The following is a 16039-nucleotide window of genomic DNA, read 5'->3' as shown; positions in this document are numbered from 1 at the left end:
ATGAAGGCTGTTGTATATGATTGTTTTTGTAGTGGAAAGACTTCTTTGTGAGATTCTAGGTAATGAGACATGGAAGATAGTTTAAGTTTCTATCTAAATGCTTTATATTTCATACTTTGTGTTCTTTAGAAAATTAACTCAAGGCAAGTAACTAAATGCACTAGATTCTCAGTTTTGCCAATTTATAAAACAGACTAATACCTTCAGCAGATCCTATGAAAAAAGCAGATAATTATGTATACTGTGCACCTGTAGGCTCATAGGAATTCTCCCAGAAAAATGCTCAGTAAATAGTTGTCTTTAAGAGGATATAATTGTGATAGTTTCATGGTACTATCTGTTGATGCTGGGAGTTGCCTAACATACAATTTGCCTTCTTTGCCAATATGAATTCAGACATGATTCAGAAAGAAAAAGCTGCTACATTCATCTCATATATATCTTCATTCAAGATTTTTTTAGTGATTTTTATGTTTAGTGATTTTCAAAATTTGGAGGTTTGTGTTCTTTGATCAAATTTGACAGTTTATAATTTTAACTTAATCTAAAAGAAAAATATTACTTAGAGTCGTAGGGTCATGTGATACTTTAAATAAGATTTAGATAACAGTAGTTAATAGTTTTGAAAATATAAAACTTGTTATAGTAGCATAAAATTGTGTGAAGCAAATAGAATAGAAATATGAATAGGGAAAATAGGAATCATTTAAAATTTCTGACTGTTCAAAAAAGAGCTTGTTCTTTATGATTTAAAAATAAAATGGTGGGTACCAAATTCTATGTTTTGATTTTATTTTTGTCATTTTAGACAATAATAAAAGTACTATAAATTTTATTTTAAAATGTCAAAATTCATATCTTACTGGAAATCATATCCTTTCAGCTACTTAAAATAATAATTGAGATGTTAATGTAGAAATGTACTCTGGGCTACATAGCTTTTCAAGCTTCTATCAGAGGGTACTTGGGTGTCAAAGGGTGAAATCTGCTCATCAAGCTCATGGGAGATATTTAATGATTCATCTTTGTTGTCAGTGGCCACAGCAATGAAGGGTGAGCTGAGGGGAAGAGATGGTGAGCAAACAAAGCTATGAGTTCTGCATTTCTACCTCACACCTAGGTTTGTGTCCTGAGAAGGAACAATATCCTGTAAGGGAAAGTAACACGCACATACACACAGTTCCTAGTGGTTTTAGTGTAAGTGGACTTTGGCTCATCTCCCAGAATAGTGCAAGAAGAGCTGAAAAATTCCTATTTCTCTGTGTGTTTGGATGTGGCGGAAAGCTCACCTGCTCTGAAAGACTGTCTCAGCAGCAAGAGACAAAGCAGAGGACAGCTATGAACTGTTGGCAAAAGTAGAAAATGACACGCAAATTTATGAAGTGTTCCACATTTTTAAAAGGAACAAAACGGTACCATTTGCAGAGATGTGGATATAGACTTAGAAAATGAAAGTTGCTCAGTCATCTCCAACTCTTTGCAACCACATGAACTATACAGTCCATGGAATTCTCCAGGCCAGAATACTGGAGTGGGCAGCCTTTCCCTTTTCCAGGGGGGATATTCTCAACACAGGGATTGAACTCAGGTCTCCCACATTGCAGGTGTATTCTTTGCCAGCTGAGCCACCAGGGAAGCCCGGATAGACCTAGAGACTTTCATAAACAGTGAAATAAGTCAGAAAGAGAAACACAAATCTATAATATTATTTATATTACAATATTATATTAAAAATATTGCTTAAATGTATAATATTAAAATCTACAAAAATGATGCATATGAACTTATTTGCAAAGCAGAAGTAGAGACAGATATAGAGAACAACTTTATGGATACTTATGGATACAAACTTAAGGTGGGAAGAAGAGGATGGGATGAATTGGGAGACTGCAGTTGACATATATACACTGCTATGTGTAAAATAGGTAACGAATGAGAACCTACTGTATAGCACAGGGAACTCTGCTCAGTGCTCCATGGTGACCTAAAGGGGAAGGATATCTAAAAAAGAGGGGATATGTGTATACGTAGAGCTGATTCACCTTGCTGTACAGCAGGAACTAACACAACATTGTAAAACAACAACTATACTCCCATAAAGATTTAAAAAAGAAAAGAAAAATGCTGCCACCATAGATGCTACTATAGATAAATGGCATCAAATATCAGTTGAACCATTTAGATATAATCTGAGGTAAAAGAGGGACAAAAGTTCAAATACTTAAAATAGTTTTGCTCTCCTGATGGAAAAAATAAAAGCATACACTTCTTGAGCTTTTACTATGTGTCAGACCATAAGAATTCCTCATGTATTAACTCATTTAATTCTCACAACTACAGGATGTGAAAGGTATTACTATAATACCAATTTTAGAGAAAGCAGCAATTCATCAAGAAAGACATAAACTTCCCAGGCTATATCATTTTTAGTGGAGAAGTTGGAATGGTAACTTGAAGCAGAAATTGAGATTCATTTGAAATAATAAAATACTGAATATAGCTGGTTTGTGGATCTCGATGTGCATAATCTGTGGATACAACACACATACATCTGCGTCTGTACAAATATCACTGGGAACTCAGTGAGTGTCTCAGGCAGATGTGGCTTGGATAGTACCTCCTCAGTTATTTTGTTTCCAATGGTTGCTTTTCCTACTCATGAATCAAGCTGACTCTCAACATTAAACCACAGCTTACAACTGTGAATTCTCAACTCAAAGGTACTATGAAGGTCCTAAGTTCTTTGTTTGATGAGCTACAGTACAGCAGAGATGGGAAGTTGATTATAAATCATACCCTCTCCACCCCTCAAGCCACATACATGAGTAAAGGGGGAAATAATAAAACAAGAGGTTATAATTTCTTTTCCTACATAGAATTGTAAAAATGACATTTTGAAAAGATCTAAGAAAGCAGGAAATTACTTTCATATTACTGTACCCCCTTATGAGCCAAAGACTGTATGTATATTGAAAAATATTCAGAGAAATGGCTTTGATTTTTATAATAATTCCATCACATATCCATTTGGCCATGCAGAAGTCATTATGCTTTTGATTTCATAAAATGTTTGGATGACATTTTTATATAAATAATTCAGAGGAAAAAAATCACTTAAGGAATATAATTCACCCCACTTTTGCACTTGACGTTTGAGAGGTAACCTTACAAAGAATGAAGTTTTAATGTGTTTGTTATAATCTCATTCTTCAATAGCACTTTATCTAAGTAACACTCAAGCATGGCAACATAATAGCCCTGAGAAATACACAATTCAACGTGGGTGGAAAGTATTATGAGGTAAATGGACAAATGCATTAGTCAGGAGAGTGAAGATGGCATTTTCTTATTTTGGAGCTAGTTCTTCCAATTCTCAGTATCAGTGCACCAAGAAAGCAAAGTTATGAAATTATAAAAATTGAAATATATACCAGAGGCCCACTAGGAAAAACAATTCAATGACAAAGAAGTTCACTCAATGGCACGTGCACAAAATTTGTTGCAACTGGTTTCAACTTTGCAGAGGGGCTTGTATTCCCGTGCAAAAGGTGACTGGATAAAATGACAGGGGGATAAACACTAAGGAAGTTATTTTTCATAATAGTCTTCCAGAGTTTTGATACCATGCATAAAATTCAAAGAAGTTCTCAATGCCACTTGGTAAATAACCATTTTACTTAGTCTGTTTATTTACTTGTCTAGAATAAAGCTTTCAATGGACTTGACTATGCTGCAAAACAAAGCTGTGACGAGTCTCTCTTTTTAGCCAGAAGAGTAAATACAGGAAACGGTGATTCTCTTATTTTCTTAAAACTTGGGTATGAAATATAAAGCATCAGAAAAATACTAAATTTATAAGAAACGCATTGATTTAAAAAATTAATTTTAAATTCAAATATAAGCAAGATACTGAGAAATGAAGCAATTAGGGAGTAGTTCAAAATCATTAGGTTGAAAGATTTGTGGAGATTACTTTTATTTACAGTTGTTCTTTTCCCTGTGGCTTCCTTCCCCTCACTTTTATAAAGGCTCATACAAAGTCTTACCCTGGTAAGGTGTCGTCTGATCTACTGACCGCAGGCTTCCCGGCCCAGACCATTGGCATTTAACTTGTCAAAGGACACAACTGAAATATTCCTTCCTGTTGCAGCAATAGGGTACTTTCAAAATAAATAAAATATTAAGATATTTATTGAACACTTATTATATAAGTTCTGCCCTAACACTTTACGGGTATTAATTTGGGCAGAGGACGAAAGAGATTCAGCAATTTTCCCATGTAAGACTTCAAATTCTAGAAGTCTGGCTCCAAACCCAAGCATTTATAAACTATACTTTTTTTCCCCCCAACTGTAGACACAAGTCTGAATAACTGTCCACAGATATGAGTGGATATAAAACGTCTCTTAAAGAGAAAACAAATATGAATTTGCTTGCTGTGTATAATGTATCATGGAAATATACACAGAAACTGACAATGCTGGGTGCTTCTGGGGCAGGACTTACATAAATGAGAGACAGAGGTACAAGGAAAGTTTTCAAGTATATCCTACTGGAGATTTTGAATTTTGAAATACCGAGATGCATTACTTTCACACACACACAAATAAATAAATGGGGAAAATAAGAACAATTGTAAGAGTCAGCAGATTCTATCATATCAACAAGAAATTATAAACTCAACATTAAAAAGGAAAATTAAAGACATCTTTGGGGAATTCAATATGTTTTATTTTGCCAGGCACATGATTTCTTCAATATCCAATTAAATATTACTGTGCTAACTACATTTTCTTACACAGAGTGAACATTCACTGTAATGACAGTTTCATCATGCTAAAATCTATTCACAAACCTACACTTTGAAAAAAAGTGCATTTCTAGGAAATTTTATGTACAATACAAAGGAAAAACATATCAAGTCATTGAATTGTCAAACTACACAAAGTAAAATCAATCAATCAACCACCAACATTTAGTATGTGTTCATATTTTTGAGAAAGAAAATTTTCTTTACATTTGGCAGTTTTGTTCAAGAAGGGTCTCTATAATTTTAAAAGTAAAGTGATAAAAGTATATACAATGTAATAATGTTTAAAGCAGAAGGCATTAAATAGCACAAATAATGTTATAAAACTAAACACCCTTATTGTCTATCAGTTTGCGTTTACATGAAGCAAGGGGACCTGCATAATTTACTTTATCCTCTGAGTCTAAAACAATTATACTTTTAACTCTGTACATAGAATAGATTGACCATGAACACCGAAGATGGTTTCAGCTTTATACACATTCCTATTTGTGCGTGTAGAGTGGAAATAAAGAACTATTTGTATAACAAACTTCTTTAGATGCTACTTTAGAATCATATACACATTTGGAACAATAGCTTTTATTAATACCTTTATTTTTGAAGAAACATTATTTATGTTGTGTTTGTTACTGCTACTTTTGCTCCATTGAGGCCTCCCCTTGTAATATCATAATTTACCATTTAAATAAGTAACTCATATTCTTAGATTCTGATAAGTGATTAGATTCATTTTGACAATGATTTTAGTTCTTGACACTTTATACTATAGTGCTTAGAAAAGTAATATATTTATCTTGATTACTTTATTTATGGATTGGTAACTACAAATAAAACTTTTGTATTAGATTTTGATTAGGTACATTATATAATTTCTCTTTGCACCTGGAAACATGGAAATTGTTAAATGTAAAATGAAACAGCAAAAGTTGTATTTTTAAAAGAAATATGAGGATATGAAGAAAATTTTATACTTCTCTCATCTAATTGGTATTTGGAATAAAAAAATGAATATTAAATTACTCTAAACACAGGATCCAAGTATATAATAATAAGATAGTTATTTCATTCATCACAGACTTACCACATTTGTATTTATATACCAGTGAATATGATGTACCAACATTCTTTTAAAATAAAGTATGTCTATTTTTGTTCAAATTAGAAATTTTTTCACTTCTCCATAAGATGAGTGTCTCTCCAGCATATACAAAAGAGCGTTAAAAAAAAGAATTGGTGACTTAAAATTCCATAATGGTATCTGAGGTTGGTAAACAAAAGTAAGCTAATCAATGAAATTAATTACTGAAGTTAAAAATTAGTAGTATTTTTAATAAACTTCTGTCAACAAAATTGATTTTTTTACCTTGTCTTTCTTTTTTCTCCCATTTTGATGGTTAGAGACCTCATATACAAGTTTGGCATTTCAAAAATTTTTTCTTCGTATATTTTTTAACTTGCCATGCAAACTACAAAATTAGAATAAACATATTAATCGATTAAACTGTGTAAGATTATATTCTCTGAGTCTAAAATAACTTAAATATCTTCCAAAAAGGAAAGTGCTTTTGTTTGGAAGATGACTATGTAACAATATAAACTTAAAAGCTTCACTGAAATAACTCCAGTCAGATATTAATGGTGAGGGTTTCTTTTATCTTCCTGAAACAAGGGAACAGAGATCAGTGATGGATATCAGCAACTGACAATTTTTGCCATCATAACAATAACTAATACCATATTTCACTGGAAGCATATAAACTCCATATTATCTTTTAACGAACTGCTAGTGTTTTATGCAACTTTTAGATTCCCTCTTCCTTGTCTTTATTTTTTATTCTACATTTCTTTTGACTCTGTTACAAGCATTTATTTCACTTTTACTGTGTAAAAATTGTGAACTTGGCATTTGTTTTTGTATATAGATGACTGTCAATTAGAAATCTAAATCCTTAAAGCAAGGATGGAAGATCTCAGGTTACAGCCCTCGTTCAATTAGGGATGTAAGAATTCTAGTTTCATAGCCGCCAAATTGATTTTGAAGAAAAGGTACATAAAGATATAAATAAAATCTAGGTTAAGTTAAATCTTTCTATGCACCATGAGGACCATGACATGTCTAGGGTCGTCAATATCATACAAGAAAATGCATTCATTTCAGTTCATGTAACATTCACCTTTCTCAGTGAGTAACCACCTTCTTCAGGAATTGCCCACGGGTAAAGCACAAGATTCTTTGCTAAAAATTTGATCACTGAAGACAGACCTTTATTGACGGAAGCATAAGCCCCATTTAAGACAACATTAAGACTCTGGCAGCTGATTCCTCCTATTTCTACTTTTCCGGCTATTGATGAGCGCCTTTAACTTGCCGTAGTCCCCTCTCATCTTCTGAGATTCTTCTCCCTGTTGATGCTGCTGCCGAGTGTCTTTGCAGTACTGATTAATCATCTGCATTTCTGAGTGGCTGAAAGCCCCCATGATGTCCTTTGGATGGAAGGGTAAAGCCCTTACAGAGCTGGCCCAGGTCCATGGAGACCATTTGTCTGTAACAACTGCCACCATTTCGGAATCTAAAACTTTAAAGTTGATTTTGGCTATGGTCTGCTTGAAGCTGTTTTCTGTTGCAATGCAGTGATACAATCCTTGGTCAGAATCCTGAACAGAGCGGATAAGGAGTCCTTGTGAAGTGGCTATGATTCGTTCATTCAGTTTGACCTAAAACAGAGATATCAATGTTCTGAAATCCAACTCTATACATGCTAAAAAGGTATGACTTGTAAAAAGGATTTCATAAGTTTTACAAAAGTACTGAGTACTAATTAACTTCCATCTTGGTGGAGACACATTTTTGGCAAATTCCATTGCCTCTTTATTATTTATTTATTTTTGCACAGGAGATCTGGTTTCAGGGGTACTGAGTGTATTAAAGAGAAAGTACAGGTATCACCCATATTGCCCCAAATAGCTTAAAGTGCATTCCCTTTGGGTAGAAATAGTTTATTCACATCTAAGTGAGAGTTTTGAATGTCTCTAGAATGTAAATTACAGACAACATATATACATGAAATTCACAGTTTAAACTATTTTACCCTGTAGTTGTTGCCTTTTATTGTAACAAAAATACTCACTTATTGAGTAAGAACATGAAGCCATAATTAAATCATTGAATTTTACTTTTTCAATGAATGAATGAATATTCTCCTAACTAATAATTGTATAAGCTGAGGCAGAGTTCTGAACATTATCAAGGGGTTTTTCCAATTATGTAACACAAAGAATGACTAAAAATAAGCTGGAACTTATTCTAAGTACTCCAGGTGATTTTACTTTCCAAGGAAAAGTAATAAGAATCTAGGCGGTGAATGTTTAATTATTTTACAGGCTTATGCTGGAAAAACTATTATTTTCTGGATGTAAGCTAAATTCAGAAATCCATTTCCTTACAGGGCCAGTTATAGTATTATCAGTGAACACACAAAAACCTAAGCGGTAAGTAGTTCCTTTATATATATACTCAGGAATGCTCTTTCATTGAGGGAAAGAAATTTGACCCAAAGAAAAATAAGAATGAATGTGAAATGTTTTTCTAAATGATAAAATTCTATATAAATACATAGTTTATTATTAATGAAATACAAACCAAAAATAGGTTGTTTTAGATAAAAAGTAACTCACATACAAAAGCACAAAAAGGAAAAATATAGTGCTGAAATATGAACAGAACAGAACTAGAAAAGAGAGATTAAGAAAAAGGACTGAAACATATAAAGCAAATCTTTTATGTTCATTCAATTTTTAAAGCTTTAAAATGCCTTAGAAATAGTTTAAATAATGTATAAATGCATTCATAAATAAAAAAGAAAGTTTTTTCTATTTGTATGATATTGAGAAAAATTTTGGAGGCTAACTTGATATTAGCTCTATACATGCTAAAAAGTATAGCATGCTAAGTAAAGTATGCTAATTAATATTCATTATTATTTATATATAGATTCAGTGCAGATATTTTATTTATAGTAATTTATATAGAATATGTGGTCTAACTAACATGCAGATATTCACTCACATGAATTTTTAAAAATTTTAAATTATTTTTTGGTCACACCATACAGCATGCAGGATCTTTGTTCTCCAATTGAATCCATGCCCCCTACAGTGGACGCATGGAGTCTTAACCACAGGATTGCCAGGGAAGTCCCTACCTGATACTTTTGATAAGAGGAAAAACAAGAAATAATGTAATCAGTAGATAGCTTTAGTAAAGGCAAAGTATGGTCCTATAGTGGAATACTATGCAGCCAAGAAAAATAAGGTAGCTCCATAGGTACTAATACTGAAATGTGTGTGTGTGTGTGTGTGTGTCACAGAGAAAGAGATACAAAGAAGGAAAGAGAGGAAAATAGGAAAATGATGGAGACTAGTTGGAGGACTATATAATTCTTAGCCTATACTCTGAGAAGTGGGAATGAGTACTGAAGTGGAGGAGAGGAGGGCTTTTAGTCTTTATGCTATTCAATATGAACTATCTGCAGTTTTCTCTGAAAGTTTTTACCACTTGTCTTACTAAAAAAAAAAAAAAGTTCAGTATTTACATATCATAAATGTGAGAAATATGTGTATGTTTGCCTAAACTACTGAGAAAGAATTAAGATAAATTTAATTAAATATTAATAGCTTATTCAATAAAGTGATAGTGAGTGGAAATGTGCTCTGCTTAAATTCTGGACAGACCAGATTTTCATAATTAGGGTTAAGGTTTTTCATTATCTTAAATTATAGTATTCTTCTGTTTTTGAGATTGGGAGAAAAATCAAGATAGCCATATGAGTCTCCACATTTTTGAAACTTCTGAAGTAAAACATTATAAATATCATGAAAGAGATAAAACACAAGATACATTCCTTTTAAAATTTCATTTGTTAATTTCTGTGACATGTATTCAAGCCTGTATATATTCATGTATTTTAATTTTACACAATAGAAATTACATTCATCCATTATATATTTTTCCACTGAACTTTCTAGTGAATAAAAGAACAGCATTTTATCTATGTTAGGTAAGCCCCTGTTTGTGTTGTGGCTATCCAACTCACATACACATACACAGACTTTCTTTGGAAGGATGGTTCATGTCCACATGACATGTTCAAGCCTAAGAATTCCATTTCTGTATGATAATCATCATCATCATCATACATTATGACTTCTGCCCCAGAGTGGTTTGTAAGGCAATCATTCTTATGCTCCATATCCATTCAAAACAATTTTAAATTAATTAGACTGCAGATATTTCAAGACTAATTTGATGACAGACTTGATAGCAACAAAACAAGCCTCAATATTTTTTATTAATGAAAAAATTTTAAAAATGTTATGAAATTCTGCAGCAAGAAGGGGCCCTGAAGTCCACTGAGCCCATCTTCTCCCCAGATATTTAAGTCTCATCTTATGCAAGTGGTCATCAGCTTATGGTTTAATATTCCTGTGACAGGGAACACAAAATTTCCTAAACAGCTCATAACATCTTTGGATAGGCAGAGAGTTGGAAAGGCTGAGAGTTGGAAAGAATTTCCTCAAAAAGAGCCAACATCTACGTTAGTAATTCTGATGCAATGCTTTGCTCAGGACTGTACCCATTCTATGTAGCTCTCATTAACCTAATATGTAGTATGGAAACTGCGCAACAGAAAACACCCAAGTGCTGAAGGCTCTATTTTTCCCTTCACTCCATCACACTTTGTGATGTACTGTTAATACTATTGCAGTTTAGGCTACTTTAAGGCTTTATATATACATATGTATTTTTCTTCTTATCCCCTCATTAGTTAGGACAATGTGACATCAATATTATGGAATTCATTATTTATAATATTTCACTCTATGCTGTTTTACAATGTTTTCCTTTTAAAACAGCTCTTTATAATCAGTGAAAGGTTAACACAAGTGTCCTTTCATTTGAAAGTTGAGGTTTTTTATTTTTTTTAACCTATCACTTAATAAAGGCAATGGTCTCATAAATAATGATTCCACACATTACCTATAACAAAAACCCCAAGAGTTATGAATAATAAAGCAATGGAAGCAGATTACCACACAGCAGAAAAATGCTCTTTACCATAAAGGTTATAGTTAAGTGGAATTTCTTGTTGAGGAAAATTGAACTTTTTCCAAAGCCCCTTTTATCTTGTGAATCACACAAAGGTGCTGTTGTGTGAGAACTTGGCTTCTGGATTTGCGCACATCTTGTTTCTTTTACAAATGCTTCCTCACATCAGTACTCCCATCTGAGTGTGCAAGCTCTTGCTTTAATCACTGTGTTGTAGAGGTGAGCAGGCAGATAGGATTTCTAATTAATCCATCAACTCCATGGACAAAGGATTTTAAAGAAGGTGGCACTTGTCATCCCAAAGACATTAAAGGATGTTCATATGTCCTTCCTTTTGTTTGATCTGTGCCTCACTGAGGGATGGTGATTTAATGCTCTTTCAAAGCCCTGATTGATTGCTGCTCTCCTGCATTACTCACCTCTTTCCTCCTGTCTTTGTCTTTCTGTAACAGCCACTTGATAGATGCCTGTGGAGACTTGGGGGCACACTCAAGAAAAGTGGTGTTATGTTTTACTCCATACTGAACAATTTCAGCTGCATTTCTGTATGCTGAAGAGCAAAAATAAAATGAGAGAGAATGAGAGAGAAGCAATGGAATTTGGATCATATTCCCTTATATGAGAGTTTATTTCTCTATAAAATTGTGAGCAACTAAATTGAGTGAACTCCGGGAGTTGGTGATGGACAGGGAGGCCTGGTGTGCTGCGATTCATGGGGTCACAAAGAGTCAGACAGTCCGACTCAGCGACTGCACTGAACTGGAAGCAAAAGCCCAAAAGTAGTCTTAATTACTTAATAAGTTGATACATTGTTTGGTGTGTTTAACCTAAAAGGAAGGAGAGAAAGATACCAGGGCATCAACATTTATTCAAGAATTACTTTACACCAAGGAATGCACTTAATATCACCTTGAACATTTAATTATTACAACATCTTTCTGAATTACATTTTCTCAGCTTTCATAGGCTGTGAGTTATGAAAAAACATGTCCTAGGCAAAGAATTAGTAAGTGCCAGGCAATACCAAGGCCAGGTTCATCCCACCTCTAGCCTCCACATTCAGTGTGGTTTAGATGAAAATCAGAAACACTGGGAAAAGGCAGAAAGCAAGGTGCGGTCACAGTGGGATGTAATGGTTGAGAAAATAATCTTTGACCTCAGAGATACCTGAGGTAAAATCTTGACTTCATCACTACTAGCTGTATAACCTTAGAGAAGTTATTTAACATCTCTGTGCTTCAGTTTTACTTGGTTCCAAAACAGATATTTTCAGACATTCTTATACTGAAATTCTTAAATTAGGAAGAATATTCAGTATAGTTATGTGGTAGCTTAGACATGGGCAGAAATCTCATTCATAAAGTGTGAATAGGAATAGATCCTACTTTAGAATAATTTCTTGAGCAGTAAGTGACATAATCTATTTATAAAAGCACTTAGCTCAGGTTTTGACACAAAAATCAACACTGATATTTGTTCATCATTACCTCTGTTGCCAATACTCTTAACACTATGACTACTGCTACTCTAAGTGGGAACTGACGCACAGATTTATACAATATTCAGCAATCAGAGTAATAGTAATCTGGATTTATTCCCTCAGTTAGATGTATGAAACAATTAGGCAAAATGTGTCTTAATTTTCTTCTTGTGGTTTGTGTAGTTAGTGACAAGAATGTCATTATTTAAATAAAAACAAAAAGGCCCATTCTCACAAAGGTTAGCGACAGGAGCCTGTGTTAACAGTGAATTACAGAACCTCTAGAGCACCTTGGAAAGCCTCGAGGAAGGTCTCTCTGCTGGTGGGGAGGAGGTGGAGGGAGGGGTTCAGTGGAAAAATTATAACATAATGTCTCCATGTCAGGATGGGAAGAAAGGAATTAGATTAATCATAAGATACATGGCCGGACTGCCGAAAGTATATGGTATGGTTGTAAACTGTAAAATTCAGAGCAGGATAATTCGTAATAGCCAAAAATTAGAAGCAGTGCAAGTGTTCCTTAATGGATACACACACACACACACACACACACACACACACACACACACACACAATGGGTTACATTTTTGCCTTAAGCAGGAAAAATATTCTGACACATGTTACAACATGAATGAACCCTAAATAAGATGCTGCTGCTGTCTAGTCCACTAAGTTGTGTCTGGTTCTTTTGGGACCCCATGTACTGTAGCCTGCTGGGCCCCTTCTGTCCATGGGATTTCCCACACAAGAATTCTAGGTGGGTTGCCATCTCCTTCTCCCAGGGATCTTCCCAATCCAGGGACTGAACCTGTGTCTCCTAAATTTCAGGCAAATTCTTTACTACTGAACCACCCAAGAAGTCTCAAAAAAGACAGTAGGCTAATAAGCCAGTTATAAAAGGACAAATATTATATGGTTCCACTTATATGAGATATTTAGAATATTTAGATTCATAGAGACAGAAATTAGAACAGTGGTTTCCACAAGCTGGAGAAGGGAGAATAAGGACTTAGTGTTTAATGGGTATGGAGCTTAACTTTGGGATGATGAAAAAATTTCAGTGATGGATGGTGGTGCTCATTGTACAATATTGTCAATATACTTTATGCCACAGAACTTTACACTCTAAAATGGTTAAAATAGTAAATTCTGTTATGCCATTTATCACAGGAAAAAACAAACAGGATGTTTTTCTTCAGTGGTAAACAAAAATAAAGTACATTTTTTCTTCAGAAAAAAAATAATGGCTAGAAAAATCTATAATAACTATCTTTGTGAAAGACTTACTAAATAACATATCCAAGGATATCTGTGTTCCTGGACTTTTCTTTACATAAATCTTAGTATACGTACAAATAATATTTAATTTTTAATGACTATACATGAATGCCTCTAATTTATATAGTGAATCTTTATTTAAAATGACACACTTTGATTTATCACAGATTTCCCTTACTAAAATATGATACGGAGCACTGCTACTCTTTACCAAGTTTGACCACTTTTAATTACCTTTTAGGTTAAATCCTCTGCATTGAGTCAGTGGATTTCCGTGTCTCACATCTTGTCTTCGGCTCCTCCTATGAAGTGTAGAAATATATACAAGCGACTTAGAATTAACATTGCCAATTATGACATATTTAAAAGATTTCATTTTAAATTATGCAATCTTACGATTGCCTAAGGTTCATAAAGAAAAAGGATCTGACTATCCATATTTTTTGTTCAGTGCTTCAAATATCATGTGGGCACTTTGTTTTCAATTTGAATTAATTCAGAGTTTCCCCATCTATCACTCATGATAGATGAACCTCCTATTATATTTACTTCCTGTATAGATGCTAGATTCCAAATTAGTTGGGTACATTTTAGAGACAGTCCTAGAAATTTTTCTAATACAATAACCTGCAAAGTATAAACTTACTAGCGTCTTCCACTTTATAATTTTTTCTTACTTTCAAACCATTTCCAGAAACATTAAAAAGTGTCCAGAACCAGAGAGACAAAGAAAATGGATGTTTATATAAAGTTAAGCAAAACATTTCATTTACTAGACTAAGCATTTTCCTTCATGTTTTTATTGTGAAAATTTTCAAGACTATAGGAAAGTGGATATACAAATACAATGAATGGTGGTAACCTACACTCAAAATTGTTGTGTGGTGCCATATTTATTGTTCTCTCATATCCAAGTAGATGTGATATATATACTACATATGCACATATATGAAAATCTTCAGAAAATAAGTTGCAGACATGATAATTTTATACCCTTAAATGTATGTACCTTCTAAGAATGAGTAATTTCTCTACATAACATTATAATTATACTAACCATATCAATGTTTATTTAATGATATCATATAAAGTACATTCTATATTGCAATTTCACTAGTTGTGATACTCAAAATATTCCTTATGCATTTTTAAAAGTTTATTCAGGATCCAAACAAGGTTCACTCATTGCATATCATCGACCTAAGCAGTTCAAAATTTTAGTTCATCCTTTTAAAATTGTTCACTCCAGTGTTCTTGCCTGGAGAATCCCAGGGACGGGGGAGCCTGGTGGGCTGCTGTCTATGGGGTCGCACAGAGTCGGACACAACTGAAGCGGCTTAGCAGCAGCAGCATTTAAATAACAGTTCAAAATTATTTGCAAACTATTGAATTTCTTGTCTTCGATTCACTTATCTATTAGTGTCGATTGTATTACATAATAGAACAAATCAAAACAGAGTGATTGAAATGACCTTAGCAATGAATTATGGACATGAACCTTGTTATAAAGGAGAAGGAACAGAATGTTCTTTATTGTGATTAACAAGGGTAAACTGATTGTCTATTATCAATTCTGAAAAGTGTATATGGATGAGCATATCATTTAACTGGGCTAGTTAAGTTTCTCTTAATATTTTTCTCCTTAATGATAAATTAAAATATTCAGTAAGAGAAGGAAAATATTAACACTGGGCTTATAAAATTTGAAAATCATAATTAACCTCAAGATTAAAATAATGAAAAAAAAGTTATGGCAAACAGATAAGTTTATATAATCAAAAGATTATATAAATCTATTTATGAAATATAGGTATAAAACTTTGTGTCATTTAAGGATTCTCTTCCCCCAAAAGCCACATGATCCTTATTCAGTTGTATACTTCTCTACAATTACAAACACAAACTAGTGGAAGTCACTCTTGTCTCACGAATTATGATTAACACTGTACTTTAGAATAGGTCCTAAGTCAGGTTTTTACTGCATTGTATTTGGTATATTATGAAGTCACACAATTACTTACTACCAGCCAACTTGTGGGTATATATTATATGAGAACCACATGATAGTTCTGATAGTTGAACTGGTCATTTTCAGCCAACTAAGAAGGAAATGGCAACCCACTCCAGTGTTCTTGCCTGGAGAATCCCAGGGACGGGGGAGCCTGGTGGGCTGCCGTCTATGGGGTCATACAGAGTCGGACACGACTGAAGCGACTTAGCAGCAGCAGCAGCAGCAGCAAGTAAGCAATATTGTTCACAATAGTTTGATTTATTGTCGTATGATCAGCACTATGTTATGATTTACTCAAGTACATGGGCCTTTATTCTTAGCAATCTGAATTTGCAGTATCACATACCTTCC

At 33.6% G+C, this 16039-nt stretch overlaps 1 protein-coding gene across 2 annotated transcripts in view; it reads right to left on the bottom strand.

Moving 5' to 3' along the window:
- Positions 1–4709: 4709 nt before the first annotated feature.
- The window catches only part of SEMA3C (semaphorin 3C), a 213380-nt gene continuing 202050 nt past the window's right edge, over positions 4710–16039 (bottom strand). For both annotated transcript variants that reach the window (XM_025291055.3, XM_006049695.4), the window contains exons 16-18: positions 13912–13979; positions 11339–11469; positions 4710–7528 (exon numbers count right to left, since the gene is read on the bottom strand). In XM_025291055.3, coding sequence (XP_025146840.1) covers positions 7115–7528; positions 11339–11469; positions 13912–13979 — 613 coding nt within the window. In that variant the 3' untranslated portion in view covers positions 4710–7114. The remainder of the gene's footprint in view (positions 7529–11338; positions 11470–13911; positions 13980–16039) is intronic.

This window comes from Bubalus bubalis, chromosome 8 (assembly GCF_019923935.1).
Source record: "Bubalus bubalis isolate 160015118507 breed Murrah chromosome 8, NDDB_SH_1, whole genome shotgun sequence".
NCBI lineage: Eukaryota > Metazoa > Chordata > Mammalia > Artiodactyla > Bovidae > Bubalus > Bubalus bubalis.
Note: the sequence above shows the minus strand (reverse complement) of the source record. Positions and strands in the feature narration are given on the sequence as shown.